This window comes from Sinohyriopsis cumingii, chromosome 6, assembly GCF_028554795.1.
Source record: "Sinohyriopsis cumingii isolate HCF-2022 chromosome 6, ASM2855479v2, whole genome shotgun sequence".
NCBI classification, from domain to species: domain Eukaryota; kingdom Metazoa; phylum Mollusca; class Bivalvia; order Unionida; family Unionidae; genus Sinohyriopsis; species Sinohyriopsis cumingii.
The window spans coordinates 88,782,241-88,801,354 of NC_142966.1; the positions used below are offsets into that span (position 1 = coordinate 88,782,241).

General features: G+C 37.2%; 1 protein-coding gene across 1 annotated transcript in view; it reads left to right on the plus strand.

Annotated features, from left to right (window-relative positions):
• The window catches only part of LOC149797401 (glutamate receptor-like), a 142,985-nt gene that overhangs the window by 38,181 nt on the left and 85,690 nt on the right, over positions 1 to 19,114 (plus strand). The window contains exons 4-5 of the mRNA XM_089962179.1: positions 262 to 458; positions 10,843 to 10,896. Coding sequence (XP_089818305.1) covers positions 262 to 458; positions 10,843 to 10,896 — 251 coding nt within the window. The remainder of the gene's footprint in view (positions 1 to 261; positions 459 to 10,842; positions 10,897 to 19,114) is intronic.

Consider the following 19,114-nt stretch of genomic DNA (forward strand, 5'->3'; position numbering starts at 1 on the left):
TAATTTAAATGTTACATTTGACAGAAAAAACTTTTAATTATTTTTGCTGTCGTAAAGTTGTTTGGTATGACACTGTTGACTGTTATAAATAAAAGGCAGACAAACTCAAATAATCAATAAAACGGAAGCCATGCTACACTAATATCAGTGTAGATTGCTTCCAGTTGCAGTATTCCAGACAGCCGTTTAGATATTGACTGTGCTATTACAAATTATTGAATTAGCTGTTTCGTTAAATTAAATTACTGTCTCTCTTCATAGGGTTGATTCGCCTGCAGCAACTATTTCAGGCTCTCAACCAACGAGAATTTGCACTTGATATTGACGTCAAGAGGGTAACCGATCCACTTGACTGCCACACAATATTGAAGGAAATACATGTAAGAGAGGACACCAAAGAAATTCGAGTATTTCTTGATCTACCAATGAAAAGGGCGGAAGAAACTATTCTTTTAGTGGTAAATGTATTTTAATTTTAATTTTTATTTTCCATCGTAATAAATTGAAATGAAAAGTCAAGAGCCTCGGGTTACTCAATAGTTATGTGTGTGTTGACGTCTTCTGTGTAATATTCTTTCTATTTTTTTTATTTCCATTCTAATATTCTTCGTTTGTAGGGAAAAGATCAAAATGGATTAAACTATATTAAAAATGAAAACGTATGCTTGAAGAAAGGCGTTGATCTAGATATACAATATTTCGTATAACGTCATGTGTGTAAAAGGATATACTTTTATTAAAGAGATATTAGCTGCAGATGTTATTCAGTCACAAAATGGATGTTATTCAGTCAACGAGTAATGGCATCACAAAATGGGTGTTATTCAGTCAACGATTAATGGCATCACAAAATGGATGTCAGTCCACGATTAAAAAATCTATTACTTTTTAATTGGTTAAAAAAAGCACAAACACAGAAGTGGATGAAAATGTGGTGAAAGCTTAACTGTGTAGTAGTATTCATATTTGACAATATATTTAACTTTTCAATTACATATGTCAGGCTCGGCTAACGATGGTACGTGAGAAAACTGGCCAGTAAGTTCCCGTGGATCGTGCTTCTTTCCGGAGTTTTCCAGTGTTCTTCCTTCACCAGTTATACTGGCCGCCATGCATAGTCTATTTTGTGCTGAAAAATGGCATTTAACCCTACAACAACAACAACAGCAACAACAACAATTACATACACAATAAATAGAGACAGCTAACCGGAAGCTTTCGTCCTTACTTTAAGGACTTCATCAGCAGAATGATGTGATCCCTACTGACTGTTAAAATCGCTCGGTGGAATGGTGAGCGATGTTAACAGATTGTTACATATATGCGGCAGGTTGTAACGGCCCCCGTCCTTGTTTAGCGTTGGTTTGTGCGCATGTCTGTGACAATCTGAGTGTTTGTATTTATTTATCGACATGATCCTTTCACAAGATAGACGCACCGTATTGTAATTGATGAATACAGTTTCTCTAAAGAGTCTGACCAGATTGCAGCTATGGTGGCCTTTAAAGCGGTCATTTGGTAAAATTGTGGTTACTGACCATTGTTTTGATAGCTTCATAATATGGAGCAGTGAACTTCATAATGACCGACGCGACGCACAATATGAGAAAATTCCTGATTCATTTAAAATCATACTTTACTGAAGCAATACATATTTTATGAAGTGATTAAATGCATTGTTCTGAGACTTTGTTTCAGCAAAATAAAGCTGTCATTTTAACTTTTGGACGCCATACAGAACTGTTAGAACATAAAAACAGTGCAATATAATGCTTTGTAAAATAATTACATAAAGCCATGTCAGCCAAAGTACATATACAGAAAAAAGGCGACAAATAATATTGACTGAAGGTAGAAGGGACGGTACTATAGTCCGGAGACGAGAGACAGAGAGATAGAGAGAGATAGAAAGACAGCGATGGAGAGGTCCTAAAAGTCAGAAACGAAGGCACAATTTTTTGGTTCTGTTAATTTTTATAGGTATTATTGGACAATAAAATATTAGCATGAGTTTACCATGAGATTCTGATGACAACGATACATTCTAGGTGAGAAATGTTCATTGGTAATTGTTTTCATACATCAATTTCATTAAAGGCTAGGGTTATATTTATTGGCGACAGACTGCTGAAGCAGGTGCTTTATACCCATTCTAAAATTTAAGAGATATATTTAGCAGCACACGCCTTCGGGTTTCACTGTTGCAACGTTTCCGTAGACCAAGGACTGAAGAAAATAGCACCAAAACAAAGTATTTTTCTATTACACCCTTAAAGCGTCTGTGAGAAAATAGGTTAAACATTGTTCAATTTTTATCCCCTAAATGCATACTATGGCTCTACAACGAGATTGCAGAATGGTGTGTGTTATACTCAAGGTATTCTTATACTGCAAGCTGAGGCCTGTTGTGTGCTGCTATTTTCTTCTCGGTAGATCGAACGTTAGATTTTTCCTTGACACATTGCGTTGTCAAAATAAGATACCAGACATGCACCAATCAACTCAAGGTTTATTTTTAAATATGGAAGAAAAATCGTTCTGTGTGTTTTTGTTTAAGTTACAAGGGTAAAAATAAATTATAAAACACACGTGACAGTGACAACTGGTCACGTTTTTGGAAAGGTATCTTGAAACGGACACATATACCATTAGGATTTCAACTGAAATCATTTTATAAGAAACTATAGTGTGTCTGTGTATGTGCGTGTGTAAAACAGAAGAAAAAAAAACATTTTCTACTTTTAAAATTCTGAAACAGAAAATTGACATTACGATACAAATATCACAATTTCATTTTTATAGTACATATTAAAAAATATATCCCACTTAGAAAATCGTATCGTTCAGTAGGGAAACGCCATTTTTTTTTCCAGTAAAATATCACCAGAGTAAGCTTGAAGATAAAATCTACTAAAACTTTCTTCCGGTATGCGTAAAGCGCGTACGTCAAAAAACATCCCTCTGATTTGGAAATGCTTTTGATAGTATTACTCAGGGTGATACAAAATAAAAGACCATATTTATAGTGTCAATTAGTTTTTAAAAAAAACTAACATACACCATTTTTTAAAAGAAAAACATATTCATTCACCAACATAGAAAATACAAATCAAACATTAGACCATTTTAAACAGGAACATATTTACAAGGTTGACAACGTCTTCGTCAAACACTGATATGGATCATTTTGCCATTGATGCACATCAAGCTAAAGACAAAATATAACTGTAATGTTCACATAATCATCTTTCTACTGTATCGTTTTTTTCAATAATAGTCTCTATCAAAACAAGTAGTTAAATATTCTAACGGATATCCAAGAATGAAGAAAATTATAAACAATATTGTCCACATCATATAATCTGTTCCTTGTAATCTTTCCTTTTTGTTATCCATTTAGTTCACGGGTACTAATCATGATTCAGATAATAGGAATTACAAGGTAATTTAAATTGATCAAATCACGTCTGAGTTTTCTTAAATGCCTGCCAAGAAAGCTAATTTACCATGCTATGTATCCTTGCTGTGTCTCAAGAAAGCATCGATGCGTTGGATCTCCAGACAACTCAGTGGAGTGTTGTGATCTTCGCACAATTCTTGATATCACATGAACAACTTTTCTTCCTGACTCTTTATCTTAAATTTTGAATATTCTCCACATTTTTATAGTCGTCAAGAATGAGCCATCTAATTATTTTTATGCCAGCTCGTTAGCAAAAAAGAAGACTGACGTTCGATCTTGTTCATTGGGCCGTATCTTCATATTTGCCTTTTCTTTACTGTAGGTTAGTTTCCTTTTTCTTCTTGTATCGCTTCAAAGACAGTATCGCTTCAAAGACATCCTCGATAACAAGTTCCAGCTTCTTTTAATAGCCTATACTAACTTCTCTCAAACTGTTGATTTCCAGAGTATTGTCAATTCTGTATACAAGATGGTATACAAGATGATGTTGACTGTGTTGAGTAGAATTGTAACAAACTGAAATTCCGCACGAAGTTGCCCCGATTTTAGAGGATGGAAATGTTTTTGTAAGTTCGAAGGGTCTGGTACACAAGGTCTGGTCATCTCTACTGTCTTCTATCTTGGACCCATTGTAGTGTTGAAATTCGAAAGGAGTTTGATTGATGCCTCCGCTGTGGGCTGAACTGCTAACGTAACCGAAATAATTATTTTTTATTTTGTATTGGAGGCTAGAGTCAGTGTGAAAGTTTTCACTTCCATGCGTCGTATCGGACACCTGGCTGTAGTTCTGCTCAAAATGTGACTGATGTCGTTTCCCACTTCCCACTTTGGGTAACACTTCTACACGGTGTTCATAGAGTCGGCCTTCGTAGATAACGGTTTTGTACTCGTTAGTGTGAGACATCAAATGGAAAACGGTACAACGTAGATTCAGAATCACCCGGACATCATCCCCGTTCAATAAATACTTGTCTGGCAACCACATGTCCAAATGCAAACTAAACATCAGTTCTGAACTGCTCCCTTGTTTTATTTTGATTCCACGGTTGCGAAATCCAGTATAGCAAGGATCGTCATCGCCATCGGTAAGCAGTTTTGTCACGTTGAACTTCTCCAACATATCAGATTTCTATACTACGGCTGAGTGTTCTTGTCTTCTTTTCTGAAAGTCAAGGGATCTCCTACGTACGCTTGATGAGGGTACGTATCCACGATGGTTGCTGACTAGTTTATTATTCAAGTACAAATCTACTACGCTGAACAATAAATCCATGAAATTGTTAACGGAAGCTACTCTGCCATCTACACATGGATTAGTGTTGTCCACTTTGAGAAATTTGAAATTCAGGTACAAGTAACTTCTATTCAGATAAATTTAATCTTCGGTATGTCCATTGATTTAAAATTATAAAGGGGCTAATGTGTTCAAAGGCAAGGCGGGATGAGATTCTACCCATTGGAGATTCTTGTATCTTCAACATGTATATGAAGTGGGTGGCATGGCAAACTGATTCGTTTTTCACTTGGAACATTCGGAAGAATCCCGGTGCATCATTGTCTGTTAGGAATCAAAAACCTTTAACTCTCTGGTTGTTCTTTTCTCAGCCTCTCTCACTATGTGTTTATGAGTTCTGACGTGGTGCAGACGTATCTTTCTGCCTTGTCCTTGCTAGGGCATAGAGGAGGAAGGAATAGCTTGATCAGCAGCGTGCATCACATTTATATGGGTCTTTTGGCGACCCAAAAGGTCTTTTCCAGTTTGAAGCAACATATATTTATCTGTTTTGACGAAAGCTTTTTTGTGATTTTGTTTGTTGATGATGACGTTTTGAAAGTTAGAATTTGCTTTGAATGAACTGATTCACTAACTGCGCGGCTGTGTTTTTCACCACCTAGTATGCCACTACATCGTAGTACACAAACTTCAAATTCATTCCTTCGTTCAAATCGATAGGTTACACAAATATTTGAAGAATTGCACGTTGTTATGGATTTCCTTCTTTGGAGTCAGAAGCAAATACAACTCAGGACATAATGTAATGGCCAGAGATTTGTTTTCATCCTACAAATTCATGTACAGACAGTGTGGAACTTTATGATACTCTATCTTGATAGTCTTGTTATGTTTTGTCATGGTTTTGCTAAACTTACCGAATAACATGGAAGCAATCCTTACACCAGAAGATGATCATGAACTTAATACCATACATGAATTTTCGGGTATAGACAAGCGAATCCCGATTGTGATGTGACGGTTTTTCGTAGTCGTAAACCGTCGGATCATTTTTGAACATTTCTTGCACTTGTTCGTTCAGAATGTCGACTACAAAAGTTTATTGATTTTCGGCGATTTTTAGGATTTGATTGGGATTCATGATATCTTCCAAGGTGAAACAACACAAAGTTTTTTTTGGAAACACATCCATTGAACTAAAGGTAGGTAAAATTGGTTGTTCATAATTCAGTGGATCTACTTTCTTTGGAGTCACTCCATGTCAAAGAAGTTTCCAAAGGTTGTAAAATAGGGCTGCTGCTGATGTTGTTCTTGGTGGTGACTGGCACTGGCTGCAAGTCTACCATTGTTGCTTAAATATTTCAAAGAAAGATTGGGAAGAAAGAAGCCAACGCAGCTGCTGAGTAATTGTTCATAAATGTTTGTCCCCTTGTTGCGAACTCAGACTGGCGATGGCGTGTCCGATTACACAATACATCACAAGGATTTGGTAGAAAAAGACGATTTGCATGTCAGGCACACGTTCTCTGAACCACAACCACATGGATTCTTTTGTAGATATTGAAGAGAAAATCTCTGAGAAGGAGCGGTCGCTGATACTGTAATGAACGACATGATGGTTACATCCTGTTGTAGTCGACGACTTGCTACGCGGCAATCCAAGATTCAAAACTCGGGGACATCCTTCTTCGATTCGGCGTTTACATTGAATGTTGTAAACGTCGCCTTCTCTTTCAGTCACTCGTTGTAACTAGGGCAATTAATAGTTCCTTTTAAGACTTTGCCGTTTGTGTCTTCCAATATACAGACGGGAGGATGAAGCTGACACGAAACAATTTCACCGTTGCTACTCTTTTGTTCGTGGTGTTTGGAAACTGATTGGCGTGTCCAACATGCCATAAAAGTAGGTCCAGAGGATGGTGGTGGTGTTGGTAAATTTGTCGCTTGTTTGCTTTCTATTTTCACTTCTGGTTACACTTCTTTCTTTATGACTTCCGAAAAGGGGTCGTCATGAATTTTTATTCCAAGCTTTGCGTTCTTCTCGTTGGGGAGAGGAGAAAGGATTTTACAAGGACAATGCCATCTTACAACGTAGGGTTGCAGACGGCGTTTGAAAGACTTCTCGTGCGTCGTCTTCTTGCATCCGTATGGCTGCGTGCGTCTCGGTTAAAGGGGTGGGTATGAATTGTCATCATGACACTAAAATCTTTCAGATTCGGTTTAGCTGTTTCCTCAGCAAGATTGGGCCGCACCATTGCGATATTTTCAATTTCTGACAAATTGGTACGACTCATTAAAAACTGTACTTTTTGTTGTAACAGTGATATTTTTTGGGGATTTCGATTGGGATGTAAATGAGCTGTCCGTTGTTCATTCCAACGATGGAATTCCATCTGCCTAATATGCGGGAAGTCGCGTGTTCGAACCCGGCCGGGTCATACCAAAGGCTTATAAAAATGGTACTAACAGGTGCCTCGTTAGGCGGTCAGAATTAAGAGGTTAGTGTTCGGATTGGTTTACCTGGCGTCAAGATATTTTGACTGGTTGGGACATCATGCATTATGTCCCAGTGCTATTTATTACTATAAACTGCTACACTGCAGACATCGTAGCGATATGATTGAAATAGTTTTAAAGCTACGTTAAAAATAACACACACAGACACATCCTGAAATTAAACAAAGCCTATATTTCTTGTAAAAGGGCTTTTCTGCCCACACGCCTAAAATCTGAAAGTGTCAACATCAAAGCATAGATAATTATCAATATTATATTAGAATACATGTAATTTTACCTTGTCATGATTTTCCTGCTGCTGACATAAATGACCATGATAAATATATATTAAAAAAGTTTGAAATACAAAAGGTATTGTATTTTATAAGATTCATAATTTTTTGCACAATGGGTTTGAATTGCATATCGATATTTTCCAGTAAAGGTGCAGTAATTTTTTATTTTTGCTTCAAGATTATTATAAGGACAATTTAGACACGCGTTTTCTTGTATTAGATTGTTTTTGCTTGTAATTTTCATTTTACGAGTAACAGGTGTTTTAAAAATTTCAATATTCTTTTCTGTTTCTTCTAGTAAGCTAGTAAGACATTTTTAATCGGCATTCGATCTTCTTTATAATTCTCTATTATCTACCATAATTATGTAAGAGAAACTGCACGGTTGTTGCTCTGTAATTTAGCTTGTGCTATTAACATTTCAAAAATAGCATAGGTAATAAATGGCACTGGTATTTTGTGGTAATTCTTTAAATATTTTTATATTTTCACGTATTATGCGGTGACCTTTAGAATTAATTCCAGAAAACATTTCCTGTATATCTAGTTATTCTACTTTAATAGAAATGTGTATACAGCTCGCACAAATATATCTGGCATCATGACGATTATTATTATTATATCTAAGTAATTTTGAAATGTTTTAAATCCAGATGTAATGAGTTTAGTTTTGTGATTAATTATTTTTGATGTTAATACCAAATGTTACTGAGAGGATATGAACCATCATTAAAGCTAGAAACGATAACTGATATTTGATTATTTCTAAAAATATCTTTTGTGCAATTAAATATTTTAGATTGTCATAAATACGCTCTTTTCCAAACCTTTGATTGCATTTTTATTCTTCTAGTTCTTTGAGGGTCATTTTATTCTGCGGGTGTCATGCTGATAAAACTGCCGTCTCAAAATATCTTTTGTGCACATTTATATTATTCCATTTTGAATTGTGTTTTAGCTTTTCAATAATACTGACTGCCATTTTATTTTTATTTTGTATCTTTTATTTTGATTTCAATTTTAATTTAAAATAATTTTATTTTGTTACCTTTCATTTTTAATCTTTTATTCATTTAGAAGCTTTTTAAAAATATTGTTATAGATTCATTTAAATAAAAAGACTTTGCCAAACAGCAAGTAATAATTTTTATTAATTTTAAATTATATCTTCTTAAAATTCTATTTCTTTTTAATTAGTACTAGGATTTAGTTTTTCAGAAAAAATATTTCAATATTTTTATATTGCTTTAACTTATATTATTATATGCTCATTTGTTTCTCCGTTAACTTTACATTATCAGAATCGTTCAATATTTTACGATATTGCACACCTTATATTGCACCCACGCGCAGGACACGTGTTCCTAATAGTGTATTAGAAACTACTTTGTAAACAAATCATGTACATTCGCATAAAAGACGCAATACGTTTTGGTCGATTAAATTTGTTTCTGAATGAACTAAAGCAGATATTTCGTGGACTGCAACATACCAACTGTTTTGCTACATTCCACTTCAACTTTTTGATACATTGTTTCAGATTTTGCGATAGACACCAGATTCCATAAAATTGCTTGGTACCTACAAATAACATGCAAGCTATAAAGGCATAAGCTGTCTCGTTTGGCTGGTAATAAGAATGGCTTTTTGATAATTGCAATTGAAACACTTCATATTTTCCCCACATAATGATTTCAAATAGTCAATTACAGAACAAACACACTTGCAGATGTAAACACGCTTCTCCTGCGCCGCTTCAATCCGATGTATTTCAGTCCAAAATCACAAACTTTCGTTGAGTCTAAACAAAATACCAAAATATATTCATTCCAGATCAAATGGAAAAGTTGTTGCAATGCGCATTCATTCACAATATGACTCCAAATTTCAATATTAACTAGACACGCCATTTTCTTTCGAAAGTTATGTCGAGCGCGCGACTAAGTTCGAATTTATCTGGGCGGAGTTATGTGCGCATTAATAATGATGTTGTTGTGTAAGGATAAATCTGCACTTGTGTATTTAGTTTGGAATACGGCATACATTCATTTACGTTGTTTCTTGTAGTGTATTTTGTTTATAAAATTAAGCCTTAGGTAGAATAAGAAAATGAGCATATAATAAAAAGGGTACTGCATTTGTATGGGAAAATATGAACTCGTTTTGTCGGATGGATATACTTCACTCCCAAGGTCGTGCAGTATTCCATCCAAAAAACTCGTTCATATTTTCCCATACAAATGCAGTAACCTATAATACTATTAATAGTATCTCAGAACGTTGCACTGAAGATTAATACTGAGGTAATACAAAATATATCAAACATCACTTTTAATGATACTGTTTAATATTGGTACGGTGAGAACCATTACAAATATTCTGAATGATAAAATATAGATAACTGCTGTAGAATCACCTCAAAACTTTGATGAGACAAAATAGAAATGAACAATTAATATTATGCAGATGGCAACAATATCAATATTTGTATATTCACTATCTTAAGATAGGTGTATGTAAAGTTAGCAGTATAAAACTGATTCTAAATGGTGATGCAGTAGTGACAGTTTAGCAGATATCTGAATTTTCTGTAGTAGCTATATGTAGCCACATATTAGGTTCAGGAAAAAATGATTTCTGTTGTATGCATTTTATGCAAGTACCTAATTGTTATAGTGTGCTATTATTATAGCATGGTATTAAATGTTTGTTTCTTCAATTTTTATTTTTAATTTTGAATTTAAATTTATGGTTTTCGAAGTTTATAAATGTTCAGATTTATCGGGATTTTAAGGACTGGTCAGAAATATTATATTGTGGTATTAAACGGTGATATTCAACAGTTTGACTTTTATTTTATTTTAAATTTTAATTTGAGATTTCCAATTTTTTTATACTTTTTTAAGCTTTTTCACTATTTTGTTCAGTTTGAAATGAGTTGGTGGATCACAATGTCACTGAAGTATTTTTATTATTATTTTTAAGTGTGTTGCAGAGAGCCACTTTTACCACTTTCGTTTGCTGAAACATTTTACAGAATTACAAGATATCGCCGATCACAAAGCACAACTTTGTCTTTTCGTATTGAAAAGCATATCAAAGATGCATAAGATTCTCTCTCTCTCTCTCTCTCTCTCTCTCTCTTCATACATAGTTTCATATTAAATCCTTTTTGATGCAAATACATTTACAAATGTGAAATGTGAAACAAATACATTTGCAAACAATTCGACTCATGAATCTTACGCCATTTATTTATGAAAACAAAAGTCTTTTTGTAAGAATTTGATGAGCTCATTCCAACAACATTAATCATTTAATAAAATATCTAATATCTAATATTTTCTTTTCAGAAAAATGACTCTAAAATTAAAATCCATAAGTTCCACTTCTTACTTGGAGAACTGGTAAGTGATTGCCTTACAAAGTTTGTATGTGTGCAAGATAGTTACAATTAATGGCCAAATAAGTATATGGAAAATATGTGCAAATTCATTCTTGTCGATTACGGATATTTTACATAGATCTTTTGCAAGCGATACTGAAATAGCTGTGTAAAACTAAATATTTCAAACATCATTTCATCTCATAGAATGTTTTTTTCGAATCCTGTCTGTCTGTATGTATGATTGTATATACATATCCATACTGTGTGTGTGTGTTTGTGTGTGTGTGACTCCATGTGTATACAGATGTACAGAGCATTAAACTTATTATTTCTATAGTTTAATCCAAATTGAGAAACTTTGCCATATGCCTTTGCAAACATTATTTAGCGGATTTAGTGTTAAAAAAACAACAACATGAGCTTATCAGAGCACTGTCTCTCCAACATTAGCAAAAATAACGTTGGAAATCTGGATTCTGGTATATGTGGTTACGATTTGTTTGTTTTGTTAGTAGAAAACATTAGCTTATCAGAGAACTGTGTCTCCAACAGTGACAAAAATAACATTGGAAATCTGGATTCTGGTACATGTGGTTACGATTTGGGGTATTTAGTAGAAAACATTAGCTTATCAGAGCACCGTCTTTCCAACAGTGACAAAAATAACATTGGAAATCTGGAGTCTGGTACAACTGGTTATAAAAGAAAGCTGCAAATACGCATGTATACACAAAATAACAGCGAATACATATAAATGCACCACAAGATTTCCAAAAGACCAAAACGACAGCCTTTCCACTACTCTGCAGTGATTGTGAAAAATAATGTCCCGCCGAGTGTAATACTTTGGGCAGGTCTATGATAGCGATCAATATACGCACACAGCGATATAATGTGTTTACGATCGATAAGCAGTTGTCTATGTAAGGATTTTTTGGCTTAATTTCTGTCTAAAATCCGCATTGTTTCTTTTAATGTGCTCGCAATTGTCTGTGATTTTCAATTTCTTACATGACTGTTTGAACCTCAGCCACACTGATAATTTGATCGTCAATTGCAGAAAAATACAATTTACTTATTGTTTTGGGACTGCTACGTATGGCAGCAAGTAATTCGGAATATACGAATATTCAGGAATACGGTCGCATGGAAGTAGTTAATGGGGAAATTATAGGGTCTATGGGATTTATCATTACAGACCCCCTTGGGAACATATAGGGTCTATGTAAATTTAACATGGAGAAAAATCGTGGGAACATATAGGGTCTATGGGAATTAACATGGCCAAAAACCCTGGGACAATATAGGGTCTATGTAAATTTAACATGGAGAAAAATCGTGGGAACATATAGGGTCTATGGGAATTAACATGGCCAAAAACCCTGGGACAATATAGGGTCTATGTAAATTTAACATGGACATAAACCCTTGGGACTGTATAGGGTCTATGTAAAATTGAAACAGGGAGGGACTCTATTTTTTTTAAAAAAAATAAAAAATAAAATAAAAAAATAAAATAAAAAATGAAATAAAAAAGGGGTAGGCAATGGAAAGGCTATCTCTTTTCGAGATATATGGCTGGCCCTGAAAAGGGCCTTTGGGTTTTTCTTCTTCTTCTTTTATCTTCTTAACTTTTTCCACCATCTTCTTAATTTGTCCATCATTCCTTTCTTCTTCTTTTCTGTATCCGACAGCCAGTCCGGGTGGCCCATGGCCCGGAACTTCTCTTGGATTTTCATCCAGTTTGTGTTCAGTTTTTCGAATTCATCCTTTTTTCTTCTATTTTCTTCGTCTTTTCTTTCATTGGACCACTTTTCTTTGATCTTCTTGACCTCTTTGGTCAGCACATTCCTCATTAGTTCTTCAGCTTTCTTAAGTTTTTCTAACCCCCACTTTGCGAAACACCAATCTGTCCATTCTACAACGTCTTCTAAAAAGCACCTTGCACTTGTCACATGATCTATTGCTTCTTTTAACTTACCCACTTTGACATACAATGGGTTAATTAAACCTCTGATTCTCTTCTCCTCATCCTCTATCATTTCTTTCACGATGTTTACGGCTAAGTGCAGGCTGTTTACTTGTCTTGAGACGAAGTCTTTTGTCACTTCATACCTCCATTCCTGTTCAACCCTTTCTGCTACACTCAATCCATCTACCATCCAATACCAACTTCCCATAAGATCGTTGTATAAAGCTGAAGCTGCTGGCATCTTCTTGTTTGCTTATTCCGTAGAATGAGCTCCAATGGCCAACACTGTTAGTTTTATACTGAAAGTGCGGACGTGAAGGAAAACATCCCCCCTAAAAACATAAAATTGATCTTACCTAGATCATGACCCAACAACGCGCGGACGTAAAGGAAAACATCCCCACTTTTCTCATTTCATATAATATAACCCAAACTATACTCTCCACTTACGCTAAGAAACAATAAAGAAACCCATAATCTACTATTCACACTAACTTACTTTATTAGTTACAAACACAAACACAAACACACAAACACATACACTTCCACTATTAATAAAGAGTTAGTGTTTATTTTCACACTACTCTACCTACACACATTGGCAAATCGATCGTTATTTCTTTTCTAGAGTATTGGGTAGCCCTGAAAAGGGCTGTTTTGTTTGGAACTTCATGGACACCTGGTTAATGGTGGCACCTTCCATGCCTGGCGCCACATACGCATCTTATCCCCCAGTTACTTTTTACCTTTTGGGGGGAGAGAGCAGAGGCAGGATATGTCGCTTCAGAATCCCAATTTTCGCTCTCTGGGATTTTGAAATTTCTTCTTCTCTCCTTTTCCTCCTCCTCTTCTTTGTTTCTTCTTTCCTCTTTATATCTTCTTTCTTCTTCTTCTTTATATCTTCTCTCCTCCTCTTCTTTGTTTCTTCTTTCCTCCTCTCTTATCCTTCCCTCCTCGACAATGGCTTCCGCGGCCAGTTCATTTAATATGCGCCTGGCATATTCCAGATGCACATGAAGCTCCAACAGTTTCTCAAGTCTCGTTCATTTTTTGGTGTTGATCAATCAACAAGGGTAGCTGGACTGCCGAACGAGTTTCAATTTATACTGAAAGCGCGGACGTGAAGGAAAACATCCCCCTAATAACATAAAATTCATCTTACCTAGATCATGACCAAAAAAAAACAACAACGCGCGGACCTAAAAGAAACACTCACTCACTTTTTATGCTACCCATCACTATTTTAAAATTTTTTTATAAATCACTTCAATAGACTATCCACATACTCAAAGCAATCCAATCTAACTCCAAATATACACCTCTAACAGCCAAACAAACATCATTTTAATCTACTATCCACACCAACTTACTTGAGCTCTTACAAACACAAACACACCAACACATACCCTCACATTTTTAAAAAGAGTTAGTGTTTATTTTCACACTACTCTACCTACACACACATTGGCAAATCGATCGTTATTTCTTTTCTAGAGTATTGGGTAGCCCTGAAAAGGGCTGTTTTTTTGTTTTGCTATGGCATTCTTTTTTAGTTTCTAAGAATGCGATGTCCTCTGAGGATAGACTTTCTGGCGATAGGTCTGCTTCTTCGGAAAGAGAAGAAGAACTCTTTGGTGTCGATACGACAATCGACAAAGCCTCTGTCAGGTTCAGGTTGCTGCTGCTGTTGTTGCTGTTGTTGCTGCTGTTGCTGCTGTCTCTGAAGTCTGTACTTCTCCGTCCATTCTTCTTTTTCCCTGTTCACTTCTTCTCTGAAGAGCTCTTCTATCAGGTCTTCAGTGATTTTTAACATTCTCACATTCTCTATTTCTTCTGGCTTCGGTATCAGACTGTGTCTGACCCTATGCAAATTCACGTAGGCTTCGTTGAGCTTGGCTAGTTTGGAACACATCTTCTTAGGAGGATGAGTCGACAATGGATGGTTAGACTGGAAACAACTCCGGTTCTTATAGTGAAAGCGCGGACGTGAAGGAAAACATCCCCCACACGGTTTTCGAGCCGCAACGTTCAGTGAGTGTCATGAGAGGGATAGTAAGAAATCAAAGAGCATCAATCCAACATTCTTATAGCTAAACAAACCACAAAGGCATTTTTTTCAAAACACAACATTTTTTATTCAAAAATCACTTAACACTAAACAACAACTCTAACATTTTTTAACAATAATCTAACACTATAACATCAAACCATATTTTTTCAAATGACTAACATTTTTTTCTTCAATCTACTTTAAACAGGGCTGACAACGTTGTGAATGAAATTGTGATTTCCACTGTTGGAAATCATTAGGCCATTGATGGACACTACGTTTTCTAGCTTGAGACAAAAGATAAGCATAATGGTCACAAAACCATCGATTTACTTTCACATCGTTTCTAGCAGAAGAACAAGGATCAAAATGAGTCACTAAATGTTCTAAGGAATAGCCCAGGCTGCGATGATGCAGAAAATACACACAGTACTGTCCACACACCAAAGAATCTGTGCCTTGTAATTTCACGTTATTGAATCGGGTGGTTTGAGCATTTCTTCTCATAAAGTCGATGATATCGTCTTCCAAAGGGGGCAATCCGTACGAATCGAAATATTCCACACATCCTTCTTGAGGAAAGTAGACGGCTACCCAGTGGGTTCCTGGGAGATGACTGTCGTCCGTGTTGATCACGTAAGCTTGATGGTCTTTAGGTTTGCGATGAGGGAGTTCATCTTTAGCACAGACGACAGGATTCCAAGAAGCCGTATACGAACTGTGGTTCAAAAGGTAATAAAGTTCCCAGGTATCCATTGATTTGTGTTTTTTTTCTTCTTCACAGGTAATAATAAGTCGTCAATTCGATTCTGACTTTTTGCTTGAAAATGTCTGACGAATAAACGGTTATTCGTTCTGTTTCCTCACTCTGATTCAGGAGAGCTTCGATACGATGGATCTCTTGAGTGGTTAATGGTGGACAAGAATGTTCACGCAAGTCTTTATACCACTGGTGCAACACGTCTTTGTTCGAGATGAGACTCCAAGCTTCGTCCAGATACTCGTCCAATTTTTCTTCTTGACTCAACATCAGGCATTTATCGTGTTGAATTTGACTGGGATGATCGTTTTGACATCCATAGCAATTTTTCTTGATCAATTCCGTCATTTTGTCGACCAAGTGTTTGGCAAAACAGGAGACTAAATGGGCTTCTTGTTCTGGCCATCTTGACTTCATCATGATCACTTCTTCCACAGTCTCCTCACATTTCATGTCCAAAGTTTCTCCACTAGGTAAAGAGGGATAACAGTCTTCCATGGTTTCTAGTAATCTAGAATGACTTCTCTCAAACTGTTGATTTCTATGGTATTGTCGAATTCTGCATACAGAATGACGTTCACCGTTTCATCAGGGATTCGATCTTTAAACTGAATTTCCACACGAATCTGGCCAGATTTTATAGGGTGGAAATGTCCCTCGTCGCTGCCTTGGTCTGGAGTGAAATCGAAAGCCCACAAAGCATAGCCTCCTACGTAATCCTCGTACGTAATACCGTGACTGGTGTTGGTTCCTAACTGGCCGGTGGCTTCGTACAGGGACAAGTACGATCTCAAGTAATTCTTCTTCTCAAAGTCAGGTTCGAAAGGTCGGCTACACAAGGTCTTGCCATCGCGACTGACTTCGATCTTGGACACGCCAAAGTGTTGAAAGTTGAAAGGATTTTTACCCAAATCTCCGTTGAAGGCTGTATTTTCGACGATACCAACGATCAAACGTTTGGGTAGCTGTCCTTGAAACAGATGATCTTCGATCATGGATCGTTGTCCCTTGGGAATGGTGAAGGTTTTCACTTCCACGCGTCGGATCGGATACTTAGCGGTCGTTCTGCTCAACGTCTGACTGATGTCGTTACCCACTTTAGGTAACACTTCTACGCGTCGTACGTAGAGCCTGGCTTCCTCGATGACAGTTTTGCAAGCAGTTTTACCTATCAAATGGAAAGCGGTACTGCTACGATTCAGTCTCAGGCGGACATTCACCCCGTTTAGCAAATATTTCTCTTGTAACCACATGTCCAAATGCAAACGATCCATCAGTTCTAAACTTTTGTTGTCTCCTATGATTCTGTTTCTTCGTTCTATAAATCCGTCATTTGTTAGTTTAGTTTTATCCTTTGTATCAGTTTGGAATTCTTCAAACTGGCCTGCTTCGTCAGCTTCCCATAGCACACAGGCATTGAGATGAGTGTTCTTGGCATCTATTCCGTACGTCAAGAGATTTTCCAGGTACGCTCGATAAGGGTAAGTATCCATGCTGCTGCTGACCAGTTTGTTGTTCAAGTACAAGTCCACTCCGCTAAACAAGGAATGCATGAAATTGTTGACGGGAGCTATTACCTCATCGCCATCTAGGGTCGAATTGTCCTCATCGACAACTTTGACTTTCAAGTACAAGTAACTGCTATTCAGATCGATGTAATCTTCGGGCTGTCCTTTGATTTCAAACTCGATGGGAGCTGAGGCTGTCAATGAGGAGACGGGGTGAAATTCCACCCATTGGGATTCTTGCATCATCATCATGGTGGGGGGCATGGCAAACAGATCCAGTTCCGTCTTGGAACAAGCGCAAGATTCTCGGTGCATCATTTTTTTGTCTCTTTTCTCAATAATCGAAAACGTCTAAGTCTCGAACGGTTCTTCTTTTCTTGGCCTTTCTAGCTTGAAGTCTGGTGAAAGGGTGTTTTCTTCGTCGTCGTCTTTTTCTGCCTTGTCCTTGCTGAATGCCTGATTCGGTAGCGTGCAGGGCATTTATAGGTGTGTCTCGTCGGCCCAAAATGTCTTTGCCCGTTTGCAGCAAGACATTTTTGCCTGCCCTCATGAAGGCTTCTTTAGGGTTTTGTTTGTCGATGATGACATTTTGGAGAAATTCTTTGCCTTGCGTCAGTGCCGCATCTTTCAAGGCGTGCAATCCGCGTGTCACCATCGGTTTCAACACCGGGACCACCGAACGAAAGGCCGATTTTAACATGTCTCCTAAACCGTGTCCTCGCTGTCGAGCAACCCCTTGGTACACTGGATACATGACTTACTTACGAGTCGTGAGAGAACCGTTTTCGAAAATGGAGTTTCACCGTGACTTTTCCTTTGGTGAATGGAATATTTTGTCCCAAATCTCCTTTTATAGCAATGTTGACCGTGTCCAAATACGACTTGCTGACAGGCAAATAATGAGGATGGACAAATTCGCGGTGGACGTGGTAAGTGTTTCCACCTTCCTGGTCACTGACCGTGGTATTATCCACTTTGAAAGGAATGACACGCAGTAACGGTACAGAGGTGTGTCCCACCACGTTATACTCCACCACATCGGAGTACACGAACATTAAATTCAGTCCTTGATTCAGTTCTACAGGGAATCGAAAATACTTGTAAAATTCCATATTGCTGTTGATCTTCGGATTAAAATTTGGAGCCATGTTTGTGTCTCCACCTAAAATATCAAACAAGTCACGATTGAAACTGATGGACATCGTTTGGGTATCCTGAAATTTCATCAGGAAGCGACGAGCCACTTTATGGTACTCCAGGGTGACACTTTTTTTGGCTCTGTTCAGGGCTTTGCCAAAGGCGAACTCGAACCTGTCCACAATAGTGTCCACCAAATGTTGGCCGCTAAAATAAAACCCTGGTGGAATTTTCACGGTGTAGATTTTGAAGGCTGGATTGCTGGTGGATGTTGTTGTGATCCCTGAAAACCCGATGTCAGTCATGGCTTCTTGTAATTGTTTGTTCAGGATTTCGACCTCAAAAAAGTTTTGAGTTTCAGTGATGTTTTTGATTTGTGTAGGGTGAATCATTTCTACTAAAGCCACTTCCCAATGGGCTTCGTGATCTAAGGGGATGGCTTGAGGTAATTTGGCCGTGTAACAGCACAATGTGTTCTTGGGAAACACCTCCATGGAACTGTCACTGGGTAAGGTTAAGTAAAATTGGTTTTGGTGACTCATAATTCCAGAGTTCTGTGGCTGTCCGAGGGAATATTAGTGGACGTCAGAGGCGTGTCTCCGCCCAAAATGGGGTTCTGGTTGTGGTTGCTGGAGTGGTGACTGGCACTGACACTGGACACAACGTTCCCGTTTGAGGAGAATTTCAGGGAGGGATTGGGAAGCAGGTAACCGATGCAACTGCTCAATAAAATGGTCCACAATTGTTTGTCTCCTTGTTGCAAACTCAAATTGGCGATGGCTGCCCCGATGACACAATACACCACGAAGA